The following is a 13133-nucleotide window of genomic DNA, read 5'->3' as shown; positions in this document are numbered from 1 at the left end:
TAAAGGCTGCTATCAAATCCCCCCTCACCCGTCTCTTCTGCAGACTAAACATGCCTAGGTCCCTCAGCCTCTCCTCATAAGTCTTGTGCTCCAGTCCCCTCATCATTTTTGTTGCCCGCTGCTGGACTCTCTCCAATTTGTCCACATCCTTTTTGTAGTGGGGGGCCCAAAACTGGACACAATACTCCAAATGCAGCCTCACCAATGCTGAATAGAGGGGAATAATCACTTCCCTTCATCTGCTGGCAATGCTCCTATTAATGCAGCCCAATATGCTATTAGCCTTCTTGGCAACCAGGACACACTTTGAGCTCTGCTTCCCTCCCATCCACTGTGCTCATGACAGGACAGAAGAATGGTGCCTGTCCCCAGGACACATCCAGCTCAGGGCTTGCCAGGCAGTGAGACTAAGCCTCTTTCCTCCACCAGCCCTGTGGGCCAGATCCCAAGTTCTTCCACATCAATGCAGAGTCCCACTGACCCCCAGGGGCTCTGGATCAGGGCCTATCTTAGCAGCAGCTGCCCAGCCTGGGACCCTGCTGAGTAGGAAACAGAGCTATTGAACTCAGGTTTTATCCCGCCCCCAGCCGAGGTGCCGGAAGAACAACGGCAGCCATTTTGTCTGTTTTTATTAACAACTCCGTGCAGGGTGTCAGAGAACAAATGGCGTATAGACACTGGGCTTGCATTTGAGCTTCATTACATTTAATTTTTATTCTCTCGTTTCTTTTTTATTTATTTTTTTTTACAAAACCAGTTGTAGTTATTAACAGCTGTACATATTCTGCTACATACTTTGGTGTAAAGTTGAGACAGTATGACTTAGGAACCCTCCGCCTACTTAGCTATGCCCACTTTATCATTTTGTATTATTTTAAAAAGCACCAACTTGCAAACAACCATTTTGGGACATTAGCCCGTGGTGTTACTACAGTGGGAATTTTCACTCAAAGTTCTAACCCTTCCCATCTCATTCCAAGTTAGCTGTAAAGGGCGGGTTATGCACTGAAAAGTGACTCTAAATCTGGCATTGTGTGTTTCTGTGTTCTTTCATTTTCAATGTACTTCCCTAAGCAGTGGCTTTGTTTCAGGGCCAGGAGTACAAATTCACATGGGGACCGGAGAGTCAAGCTGGGTTCTTTAGCGCGCTCACATTATCACCAGTAATAAAGGTCCTGGAACTGGAACTGACTAAATCATTCTGCGGACGATGAGCAGGCCATAAAAGAATCCATCTCCTTCTGCTATTGCACTGCAGCACAGTACAGTGAAGAGAGACTACAAACGTGTAGTCATTAGAAATAAGCAGGTCTCGACTCTCATATGCACAGAAAGCAGATCACTGAAGATGATGCCATTTTTCCAGTCATTTTTCTGAACACAACCGCACTTCAAAAAACCATTTTTTTAAAAGATGCTTTTTTACTTAAGAGCTTTTTGTGACAATTAGTGCATAATAAAAATAAAAAATTCACACTTTTTGCATGACAGAGCATGTTTCTTCAATCAGAATCAGAGGTGCATCATTACTAGTAAGTCTCATGGGGCGCATACTTTTTGCTTTTGAAATTTCCCTTGTTTTTGTTCTGGGGGAAAAAACGTCAAATCTTAAAATGTGAAACTTTGGGGAAAAATTCTTATGACGTTTACCTTCACCCCCCAGATCTTTGTTTCCCCTCACCCCCAAATCACTAGCTGCTGCTGGAGAGTACTGCTGACGACTTGCAATACAGACGTGATGCTGAGTGCGTGTCCAAGAACAGAAAGTTAAAGAACATCTCCAACTTCATTGTCCATTTCTTCTTTTGTACTATCGATTTAAAACAGGTAGTTTTCATCATAACCCTAATTATTTTGACCAGATTAAAAATCAAAAATTAAAAAATAATCCATAAAAATGTCGTATAAAAATTCTCTTCCATATCCTACAATACAGGGTGAGCACTTCTGCTACACAAATACTTTTATTTCCCGTTTATTTATTTAACTTTTTAGTACAAAATGTTGAAACACCGGCCTGCGTGGGGATGGGTTTTGCTTCGTTGGAACCAATATGCCCAAAGCGACAAGACAAGAAAGCCACGGACTCCTACCAGAGACAGCCCCTCGCCCCCCCCACACAAACCCTACTTGTTAGTAAACTTTTTCTTAAAAAAAAAAAAAAAAAAAAAAAAAAAAAAAGAATTGTATTTTAAAGGTTATCAATTCTAATTCTTTACTTTCATTTGAATACAAAACACATAAGTTGCTATTATTTCTCATGGCTCCCTGAGCTGAATTTTACTACGCTTTCTTGGAAACTATTCCTCATCATTTATGTCCGAAGATCAAGAAGGGCTTGAGTAGAAGTTTCTTAGAACATGGACTTCCTGTTTTCTTCAAACATCCGTGCACAAAAATCCATATAAAAATGTGATTGTTTTGCTGATGTCACATCAGTAGCTGAAGATTTGACCAATTTAACTTCAGTCCATACAGTGTTCAAACATTTGACTAACACACTGAACAATTCACATGTACGACAGTAGGAACAACTTTCACCACTGGCATCTCTGCTCAAGCTGGTTACAAGCTGCAGGTCAAGGAAGTATCTCAAATGGATACCGTGGGGGGGAAAAATTGCCACCACCAAAACCATCAGTGGAATACAATTACAGCAGACAAAAAAAATAAAATAAAATAAAAAAAATACACAGCTAGTGTACCAGGAGGATTACTCCACCCTTTCAATTCTATTTACTAGTCTGTTATTTACATTTTTCACAAGTCTTATGTAGAGCGCAAGAAAAACCCCTCACAATAAAAAATAAGTCCTTTATAGTGCCACCAAAGCGCAGACAAAAAAAACAACAACAAAAAACCCCTCAAACCAAACCAAAACTTGTTTAGGGCTTCACTGTGTGCCGTACTCGCAGACCTCCAAATAAATCCACGTGTATTATGTGCCAGGGCTTAAAATAAAAACTGCTGAAACGCGTCTGTCCATGCACTTTACTCTGAGGCCACGAAGATCCACACTGCACAGCCCGGCAGGAAACACTCTCCCACTGCTGCTCTCCCTTCGTCTTCCTACGTCCTTCAGAACCGTGCCACTGTCTTGTCAGGCCCGAGCCTGATATTTAGAGTCGACAGCCCTGTTCAAATCCTGGTTTAATAGATGACCTCATAGACTGTGGCCTTCTTGTCACCAGAGCCAGTCACAATGTATTTGTCATCTGCTGAAATGTCACAACTTAAGACTGAGGAGGATTCTTTTGACTAGAAACGGGAAAAAGGAAACAAAAGAGAGAATCAGTTCACAGCCTACATCTTCCGCTTCCAACCGCACTCGACTAAGCAGAAAAGCCTCTTTGTGGTGAGCGAGTTACTGTTATTTACATGCAAAACGGCGATAAACTGGGAGTTTTAGATGAACGGGGCAGAAAAACGTATTTTGGTGCCTTTCGGCCATCCACGTTGACTTATACTGACTATCTTTCCTTTTTAGCCAGTGGGTTCTCCTCTCAGCTCCACACGGCTTAACTCAGATCCAGCCTTAACCACGTGCAGACAGCCCCATCCTCGCTCCGGAAGAGTGGGATGCTCCATCTCTCACTGCTCGTGCCACTTTCAGCGTGTGGCAGGGGAGGTCAGTTTTCCGCTCCGTCTCTTCCTCGCTGTATAGACAACGGGGATAGCGCCTGGCGTGGAGACCAGGGATTGTTCTCAAACCCAGCTCGCTGCAAGCAGCATTGAACACGGCAGTGCTGCTAGAATGGCTTGCCCCAGGGAATTGCTGGTACAAGCGGAACGGACGTTCTCAAGGTCCAAGCAAGAGCGGCCTCTTACCTGGAATATGCTTGCTCCATATGGCGTTCTCCAGGCATTGAGAAGATTATCTTTTCCTGTACTCACAAACCATTTACCTAAACACACAAAGCAGGGCGTCAGTTCCCCCACAACAGGGCATATCCGACACAAAAGCGGCAACGTATACTGCATAGGTTAGTTTCACAACGGGAACGTTATTCTAATGGTGCGGGTCTTGTGAGCCAAGCCTGTCCGCTCCAAGTGGGAGATTATTAGTGACTGTGAAATCAATGCACCATGGCAGGGAAGGTCACGCGTTTCCCCTCTCAATTTCTGGATGAGCTGAGCACACATATACTAACAATACCTACCCATGAAAAGATCTGGCCAAACCCTGGCATGTAGCACTAGGTATTCTTGTACTTGCTATCTACATATGCACCAGCGTAGAATTGTAGAACAGAACAGAACAGGCCATCATATTACCGTTCGTACTTTTTAATCCAGTGCTTCAATAAAGTTACCACCCATATTTGCTGGCCTGGTCATTCCAGAAGGTAACTGGCTCATCTCTGGGGACAGCAGCTAACTGGGGTAGCGTCAAATGTGCAATTTGCAGTCAGATGATTCACCACTCCTAAGTCTTTGCTTCCAATCAGTGCCTCTTCCCTCTGCTTCCGTTAGTGAGTCAACGTGTGGGCAGCACTCTGATTAACACAGTGTTCAGTGATATTGCTTAGCACTTCACACCTTCAATCAGCTTGCGCAGGGGGGTTGTTTTCCAATGGTAACCTACAATTTAACCCTCCTCCTTACAAATCCTGTTGGACGGCATTTACACACGTGAACTTAACCTGACACTATGCCATGGACCAAACTACATACACTCTCTCATGGAAATGCTCGGGATGGTGGCTCAGAGGTCTGGATTCAGCAGGGGACTTACACAAGCGCCTAACTTTAAACACACGGGTAGCCCTGTTGAAGCTAACGGGGCCAGAGCTCTTAACGAACCCAGAGGTAACTTACCACAGTAGGCAAACTTCAGGGAAAGGACACAGCTCTCGTGTAGGTGAAGCTGGTATTTATCTGGCTTGGTGTGGTGCAACACTTCGACGTTGCTGCTCTCCATGCCTACCGCCAGCCACTCACCGGTGGGGCAGTAACCCAGCGAGAAGATCTAAAGGGACAGCCAAACAGTCTTAGAGCTCAGTAGTTCACCTCCTCACCAGCCGATCAGCTGCCTGGATTTGCCAAACCTTCTGCAGCCCCTCTCACTGCAGACATGGTTTTTGCAAAGAGAAAAGGTACCCGACCCACAGGTCTCTCATTTACCCGGACAGCAGCCATGCTAGGCTCAAACCCGGCACGCACAGCCATGTGTCTCTCCACCCTGCCCCATCCAACAGGCTGCGCCCATGCTGGGGTCACCACCACGGCAAGGAAGTGGCTGTGACTGTCAGCCAGGCGCCAACTGTGATGCGGACACCTGTCAGCTAGGACCTGAACTCACACCATCAACAGTCCCACAGCAACCGGCTGGCCACAGTTTTTAGTCACTGCAGACCTCACCCAGATTTAAACAAGCAACCTAGAGACTAAGATCTCTGTAGCCCGAACTACCTAGTCCCCTAAGAATGGCTCTCCTGGTTGCTGAAGTACAAGTTTTTCCTCCTGATTGAATACTGCTCTGTACGTTACCAGTCCTAACCTAACAGCATCAGCAATAACTGCACACTTCGGGGCTGGCATAAACACAAGTCTAGCTCCATACAGTTAATTTCCACCATCCCAGAAGAGTATGCATTTACATCATCACTCCAAGCAACAAGATCTTTGAGCCCCAGTGACCACGAGTCAGGGGGCAGCAATTGGTGAGGAAAACAGTTTACATAATGTACAAATTGATCTACTTAAATTGATTGATTTTTTCCTATGGAGAATTATCCAGGAAAGTGCAGGCCTTCTCCTCCTCTACCCTCCCACACAGAATCTTAGTAACTAGGAACTAAACGCCACTTATCCAGTTTTCCCTAATTTAAGCTTCAGTACAATTAAATGCAAGACTAAGCTTCTTCACTGCTGAATTTTTCATGGCTTCTGCAGCCAGGCGCTACTGACTCCAGCTCTGTTGAAAGCAGAGGATCAGTGCAAAAGGTACATCATGGAACAGGAACTTTTTGTTTAAACACATGCTGATTTGTTCAGAGAGATTCCGGTACATCTATCGATGGAACTGGACTGGGTCCGGAGCACTATTTTCCTGGACTGGCAGAAGATTCCCTGCTCTTCATTTATAGGCTTGTGCTAATCCATGTTCCAGTAAAACAATAAAAATTAAAGCCTCTGTGCTCTCTCCTATACTAGGGGGACACACATGCCCTTGGCTGATATTAAATGTGCATCCTTGCTAACAGCTGACAGCAAGATCGACCGCTCAGAACATAAGCAGGGTTTGATGAGTTTGGAAGGAATCTGCTTAAAGCACCAATCTCCTAAACTACGGAAATTTTGAGTCCAACAAAACCAGGACCCATGTGAACAAAGTACAGGAGCAGAAAGTCAATTGCTTGCCTTCTTTCGAATCAAGCACTGGAGCCTGAAATGCAAACTCTGCTGGAGACAGGTTTCTGGCCAGAGTATTTATGGATGTGGACAGAAAGTGTCTTTCCAGCACAGGAAAACTCTGCCTGGAGAGCAGGAAGACGAAATGGGCTCTAAGTCCCGGCTGTCCACGGCCTAGAAGCTGTGACAGCAGTGACTGCATGGCACCGGGATGGCCAGATTCCCAAGGCCAAGCGTTAATATAGTGGAAACTCGTGACAGCCGGTGCCTTGGGGTTCGCCGCTGAGACTTGCTGTCATTCAGTAGTGACGTGCAACGTGTTTATTCTCTTATCCGGCACTCACAAATTTCACTAGCGACAGGGGGTCTGTGTAGGCTGATGTGCAGCAAAGATGGCCCCGCCACAGATATTTGGAGTAAGCATCACACTCCAGGGTGTGCAGATTAAATGTGTATGGAAATCCCACAGGAAGCTGGGAATTTGTATCACTTACAGAAGCCTGAGACCTTGTTAATCCAGCATCACTTTGCTCACCATTAAGACAACACATTTGCTGACACTCTGAGGTACCAGTTTACCCCTAACGATAGTAACCCAGTGAAATAGCTGGGTCTGGACAACAAGGGACGGATCACTCAATAAAAGGCCCTGTTCTGTTCCTTCTCTCTGAAGCATCCGGCACCTGCCACCGTCAAAGGCGGGTACCGGGCTAGATGGACTGTGGGTCTGACCCAGCATAGCCATTATGATGTTCTTAACTATAGCAACTGCGTGGCACCCGTTGACAAATGCTGGCTTCTTAATGGCAACCACTGCTCACGTCATTGATTTATTGACAAAGGAACGACCAGGGCCTTTAATTTAGACAAAGCTAGTCCACACACAAAGGCGGCAAAGCATCATTCCATTATTGCCCATAGCCTGTAAGGGACGCACACCTTCACACAGGGCAGCCCGATCTGCTGTACTGGCAGGAGTAACCTTGGTAAAACCCTGGGTCCCTCCAGCTGAGATTTAGAAGAATATTCAGATGCAGCAGTCGAGACCCTTGAAATTTCATTCAAGACACGGAACAGAATCAGCCACAAATTCCAGCCAATACCGACGATACCAGCTAACACGAAATACAGATTCACGAATATCCCACGAAGGCCAAAGGAAACACTCACTCTTCAAAAACCCCAACAAGAGGAACTCTGCACTAGCCAAGCACCAGGCAGTCGTCCCACCTCTAGGGACCAAGAGAAACCCAACGCTTACCTGGGAAGTGAAGTCGTGTTGCTGAAGCTGTCTTCCTTCCCGCAGGTCCCAGGAACGCACGGTGTTGTCCAGACCACCGGTCCATAACTTTGTACCATCATGCGAGATATCTATGCAGCTCGCGCCATCGGTGTGGCCTTGAAATTGCCTAAGGAGCAAAAACCCAACACGCAAGAGGGTTTAGAAATCTCTTTAAAAAACCAAAACAAACGAAAACCTCTCCCTCTCTCTGTCACATTGAATTACACGCAGGGATACGATGACAGCCCATCAGTATCTATACAGTCAGTCTGGGGTCAAGACGGTCACTGATTAGGAAGCTGAAAGCCAGGTTTATATAAGGAAATTATGCGCATTAGACGACACAATCTAACAAATTAAGTTTCACAAGTTCCAGTCTCTTCTACAAGTCTAGTCCTGCCACAGAGTCAACTGGAGGAAAAGCAGTCACGCTTTCCTGAGCTCTACCCACAAAATCAACCTCTGACACCCCTCAGAGCTAATGTTTCAGGCTCTCTGACAACTCAGGGAGACATCTCTGCACCGGTTTGCAATCAGTTCACGTTTTCAAGGTTTACTCTGCAATCCCAGCAGCTAGAAACTGACTCTTTTTTCAATAAAAGCTGAGACTCTTGGGAACAAGGAGGAAGCTTGACAGATTGCCAGCGAAGACTGGCCCGGTTCGAGCACTGATCACGAGTTACACATTGCAGCCACAATCTAAACCAATATTTACTTTCACTCATTGCCATACTTTCTGCCATCTGTCTTCTTGAGCGACCCAAGATTGTCCCCAATCTAACGTTTCGGTCTGAAAAGCACAGAATTCCCATCACCAGCCTTACACACTGCCACATCAGAGGACATCCAAGACTCACCTAACCAGCGTCTGGTTGTGGAGATCCCACACAGCGATATTGCCGTCACTGCAACAGGAGAAGCAGACTTTTGCATCAGGGCTGATTGCCAGAGCGTAGCACGCTGGGGCAGAGGAGGTCAGCTCGGCCTTGATCCTGGGCGTTGGGGAAGCCAGGTCCCAGATGGTGAGCGTACTCGCTTCCCCGCCCACAATCAGCGTGCGGCCGTCAGGGAGGAGTTTGCAGGAACGGATGTAGTTGTCTCTGTTCTGCAGGAATAAGAGACGGCGTGAGCGTCACGGAGGGAGGTCCTTGTCCAACACGGCTTGTAACAGGAATACGGGGAAATCAAGTGAAATTCTCGCTCCGTGATTAACATGAGCAAGCTCACTGTGGTTCTGAAACTAGCCAGAACGGATAGGAGTAGCAAGAGCACACACACGTGCCAAAGCATCCCTAGACACTTGCACCCACGTGTGTACCCTGTCGGCAACTTACCAAACAATCCAGCTGTGAAATGGGACTCTTGCTGCCCGGCTGGCTGATGTCCCAGATCTTCACACATCCTTTCCCTCCGGTGTAGACGTGTCTGGTGGGGTTGCTGATCGTCACGGCACACACCACCTCCCCGTGGCTCAGCGTGTTGATCTGACGCGCGTGTCGTGGGATGCCGGGGCCAGCAAGGGCGTCGTGTGGGAACGGGACCGGCTGCATCTGCCCGTCAGCACTGACGTGAAAGGAGTAGGCTCTGGTGGGGGAGAACGAAGGCCGGCGGAGGGGTTAGTCCAGGAGGGAGATGGACACATGGCACAGAGGTGCTGAGCAGCAGCAGAAACTACGGTCACCGTGTGCTGGGCTGCTGCTGTCTGGGCCGTGCACCACACTGCGTGGCAGGGCAGACAGCAAGGTCACAATCCCTCTCCCGGGGCCCGCGGGGACGACAAGCGCATCTGGCGCCCGCCGACTTTGACGGGGAAGCTGAGGGCAGGAAGGAGGTCGGATCAGACAATCCCAACGGTGTCTCCTGGCCTTGGTATCTAGGAATCTGACGTTCCCCGCCGCTGCCCCGCGCTGTGAGCTGCGGAGCGCCCCGTGCCCCCAGGGACGGGGCTGTCTGCAAGCCCGGGACGAGGCATCGAGCGCATGGAAGAAGCCACAGACCCTTGGCATGAGGGGCAGCGGCACACACCTGCCTGCGCGGTTTCTGGCCGGGGGAAGGTGACAAGGGGCAGGTGGAGGAGTAAAGCAGCCTGAAAGCGATGGCGGGGAAAGCGAAGGCCCCACGTCACCCACCCACAAACACAGCGGAGGAACAGAAAGGGCGACTTACGGTTTCCCGCCGGGAATGGACGCGAGGCTGGCAGGGAGGCCCGGGCCCCTCATGGGCGGGTGTGGGTCAAAGCCAACCTGTAAAACAGACCTCAACGGCGTCAGACGCTGGCTGCTGCATGAAACTCACCGCTTCCTACGCAGGCTAGCCAGCTCCCGGCTACGCTATGGCGCTGGAGGGGAGCAGAGGCTTTCCCCAGTTTTCTGCATTTCATATCATTCCTCATGCCCCCAGGACAACGGATTCATAATCATAACAACGCCCCACTGATTTGTTCCCTCCACCTCCCACTAGACATAGGAAACTGCTGCCAGGATTATCCAGGGTCTGGGGATCTGCAGGATGAGGTGGACGTGCAGTGGGAACAGGTGTCCCTCAGTGTCCTGCTTCCAAACAGGCCAGGAACCCCATGGCCAAAGCCACAGTCCCTTCTCCACGTGCTGATCAGCCCGTACTCAGATGAGCTCCCCACAGACGAGTATGGCTCCGGACTTGTCATAACGGGGCAGGGACCCCAGGATCCAGCCCCACGAGACCAGACCCTCCCCTAGCATCGTGTGAAACCCGGCGTCCAACCAGAAGCGGAGGACGCTGAGAACAAAGTGCCAGCTCGGAGCATTTAAAAGCCCCTGCAAAGAGGCGCTGGGGCCGATCCCCAGCGATGCCGCGGAAGCCGCCCGCGCTTGGCAGCTCTGAACGAGAGGCTCTCGGCGAGTCTCTGGGCACTGGAAGTTCCCCAGAAGGCGCGTTTAGCCCCGCGTTCAGGTTTGCAAACGGCTCCTGGCTTGCCCCGGGCGTTCTCTGGAAGCCCATCAGAGGAGCAGAACCAAAAGGCAGCTGTTTGAAGGCAGCTGGTTTTATAGCATCCACCATCTCCGGGCGCCCCGTCTCCATAGCCGTGAGACGAAGACCCGGCGAGAGCCCGGAGCGGATGGCTCGCTCCCCAGCGGGGAGAGCCCCCAGCTCCCCATTGCAGGAGAACTCAATGCACTGGCAGCTGAGTCGAGATGGCCTGGGCTGAGAAGGCAGCCGCCGAGGGAAGCCCCCGCCCGCTCCCGACACACCCAGCGCCTCCCGCCGCGGCCAGAGAAGGAGCTAAAAGTTCTACGTACAGCTCCAAAGCTCACCATTGGCGACCGGCCGTAGGCGGCGGCGGCAGCGGCACTCATCTGCGGCGGGATGTTGTGCAGCCCCGCGTAGGCCCCGGGGCTGGTCAGGGAACCGTTCATTTCGTGGTGCCCCATCATGGCGAAGGGCGCGGCGTAGGAGCTGGCGATGGAGATGGGCGTCCGCAGAGCAGAGGCTGGAGAGGGGGGGAAAAGGGTCATCCCTAGATCCAGCTGCCAGACACCGGGGACTGCTCTAACTCGTTCAGCTAAACCCACCGTGCCCGGCTCCGGGGGGGCGAAGGCAGCGCCATTTAGCCACCCACCCGCGCTCCCAGGAACCGGGCAGGAGCAGGGGCGGGGTCGGCTTCAGCAGGCTGACCGCTAAGTTACAAACTAGTGGCGCGCAGCGTCAAGGAGCTGGGAGGGCCTCAAGCGGCCAGAGGAGCAAAGCCTGGGAAGTGCTGGGCTTCCCGGCGTAAGCAGCCGCGGCTGTCACTGGTTTTGTGGGGGGGAGGAAGGGGCGGCAGCGGGGCTGAATTTGGTCCGGTCTCCCCTGCCCCGCGGCTGCAGGAGGGAGTGTGCACATGGTGCGTCCTTCCTCCTGGCTCTCTGGAGACCGGGGCGGCCCCGAACTATTTGCTGAGCTCTCCTCTCCAACAGCAGACACCGCAAACGCCCCAGTCGGGCCCACAAACCCCAGAAGAGCCCGGCGCCCAGCACCCCAAAAGGCGGCTCAGCATCGCTGCCATAAACCATCCGACCTACTGATCCGCCGACGGTGGAGTCTGGGCACAGCCAGGGCCACACTGGGCTAGGAACGGCAGAGCAAATCCTTGGGGACCCTCCCCAAAGAGTTGTCAGCCCGAAGAGCACTTACCCAGTGGGTCCATGCCCGTGGGTTTGCCCGGCATAGACCGCAGGCCTGGAGTGGTACTCGTCCCAGGAGTCGGGGCTTCGTTCCTCGGCGTCGGAGTGTTGGATTTCAGCCCAGGCGTGGACGATTTGTCGTTCTGGCCGGAAAGGAAGAAGAGAAGCGGCTCAGTCATTCGCGGGAGGAGACCCCTCTCCTTGAAACCCTGCGGCCCTGCCTCCACGCCAGTGCGGGGCCGCCCGCGGCGCTGCTCAGTGGCCTGGCCCTCGCGAGGAGGAAGAAAAGGTGCATTCTTAACTCGAGGGTGAATCCCAGGGAGGCCGAGGCAGCATGTCGTTGGTAGGCGAGTTCACAGGACCAAGTTAAAGCCCAGCCTCACGTGCCGACGACGCGCTGCCTTGGCCTCCCCGGGATTTCCCTTCCCGTCAGGCAGCCCGAGCTAAGAACGCCCCTTTCCCGTGGGGAGGCACGGCCGAGAGGTTTAGACACCGACTCTGCAAGCCACACGATCAATCTCATTCCCAAAGCAGGGGCAGGCACGGGCCCCGGCCCTTCCTCCCTGCCTCCCCCCATGCCTGGCTGCGGCGTGCTTTGCGCCCATCCACCTACATGGCCCAGGTCCTTCGTCTTCGAGGACGGCGTGCTGCTGGACGAGGCGACGGAGGCCGGGCTGTTCGGGGCATCCTTCTTTGGCCCTCGGCTTTTGTCGATCCCGTTCTCAGGAGGCGAGTGGGTTGGGCTGACACGGGGCGTGGCAGGATCCTAGAGACGGGACGGCATTTAGCATCAGCTAAGCGGGGGGGGAGGGGGGGGGGCAGCTTTCGAGCACCCAAGGGCCACTGGCTTTAAAGCGTGGGAAGCCACTGCGATTCTTCCTTTCACGTGCCCTCGCCGTGTCCGGACGCAAGGGGAAGGGCCCCAATTTAAGGTGGCTCAAAGAGAATGTTGAAAACGGGAGGGGGAAACGGAGTGGCCGCGGGAAGGGGCTGGTTATGGGACACAGCTTCTTTTTTTCTTTATGGGACACAGCGGGGCCAAGGAAAGAACAGGCCTGGGAACAGGGCAGCCTTTTCTCCTCAAAACCGTCTCCGGCTCTGGGCTGGGCCGCATGGGGAAAGCCTCCCCCCCCGGCACTGGCTGAGCCATCCCTGGCCTGGGGGAAGACAATACTTTGGTCTCAACATGGCAGCTCTTGGGAAGGAAAAGGAGAAGGCGGCAGGCAAGGCATCCTGGCACCAGACTGCTCGGTGACAGGGATTTACGGCCTGCATGCCAGGTCTGGCGCCTCGGCCCCTCTGCCCTGGAATCAGCCTTGAACAAGAGCGAAAGCAGCAGCCTTGCACACGGACCC

The 13133-nt window shown here is 51.7% G+C and overlaps 1 protein-coding gene across 13 annotated transcripts in view; it reads right to left on the bottom strand.

Annotated features, from left to right (window-relative positions):
• Positions 1-514: 514 nt before the first annotated feature.
• The window catches only part of TLE3 (TLE family member 3, transcriptional corepressor), a 49960-nt gene continuing 37341 nt past the window's right edge, over positions 515-13133 (bottom strand). For 7 of the 13 annotated variants that reach the window (XM_067555471.1, XM_067555477.1, XM_067555473.1 and 4 more), the window contains 10 exons: positions 12392-12544; positions 11789-11921; positions 10915-11105; positions 9803-9879; positions 8971-9220; positions 8494-8741; positions 7616-7763; positions 4819-4969; positions 3829-3905; positions 515-3258 (listed from right to left, as the gene is read on the bottom strand). In XM_067555471.1, coding sequence (XP_067411572.1) covers positions 3151-3258; positions 3829-3905; positions 4819-4969; positions 7616-7763; positions 8494-8741; positions 8971-9220; positions 9803-9879; positions 10915-11105; positions 11789-11921; positions 12392-12544 — 1536 coding nt within the window. In that variant the 3' untranslated portion in view covers positions 515-3150. Of the gene's footprint in view, positions 3259-3828; positions 3906-4818; positions 4970-7615; positions 7764-8489; positions 8742-8970; positions 9221-9802; positions 9880-10914; positions 11106-11788; positions 11922-12391; positions 12545-13133 lie in introns of those variants that run through there. The other 6 variants (XM_067555474.1, XM_067555478.1, XM_067555481.1 and 3 more) reach the window with 2 other exon arrangements.

The sequence above is a fragment of the Emydura macquarii genome, unplaced genomic scaffold (assembly GCF_026122565.2).
Source record: "Emydura macquarii macquarii isolate MOO-44397 ecotype Brisbane River unplaced genomic scaffold, CSIRO-AGI_Emac_v2 contig_1644, whole genome shotgun sequence".
Lineage (NCBI taxonomy): Eukaryota > Metazoa > Chordata > Testudines > Chelidae > Emydura > Emydura macquarii.
Note: the sequence above shows the minus strand (reverse complement) of the source record. Positions and strands in the feature narration are given on the sequence as shown.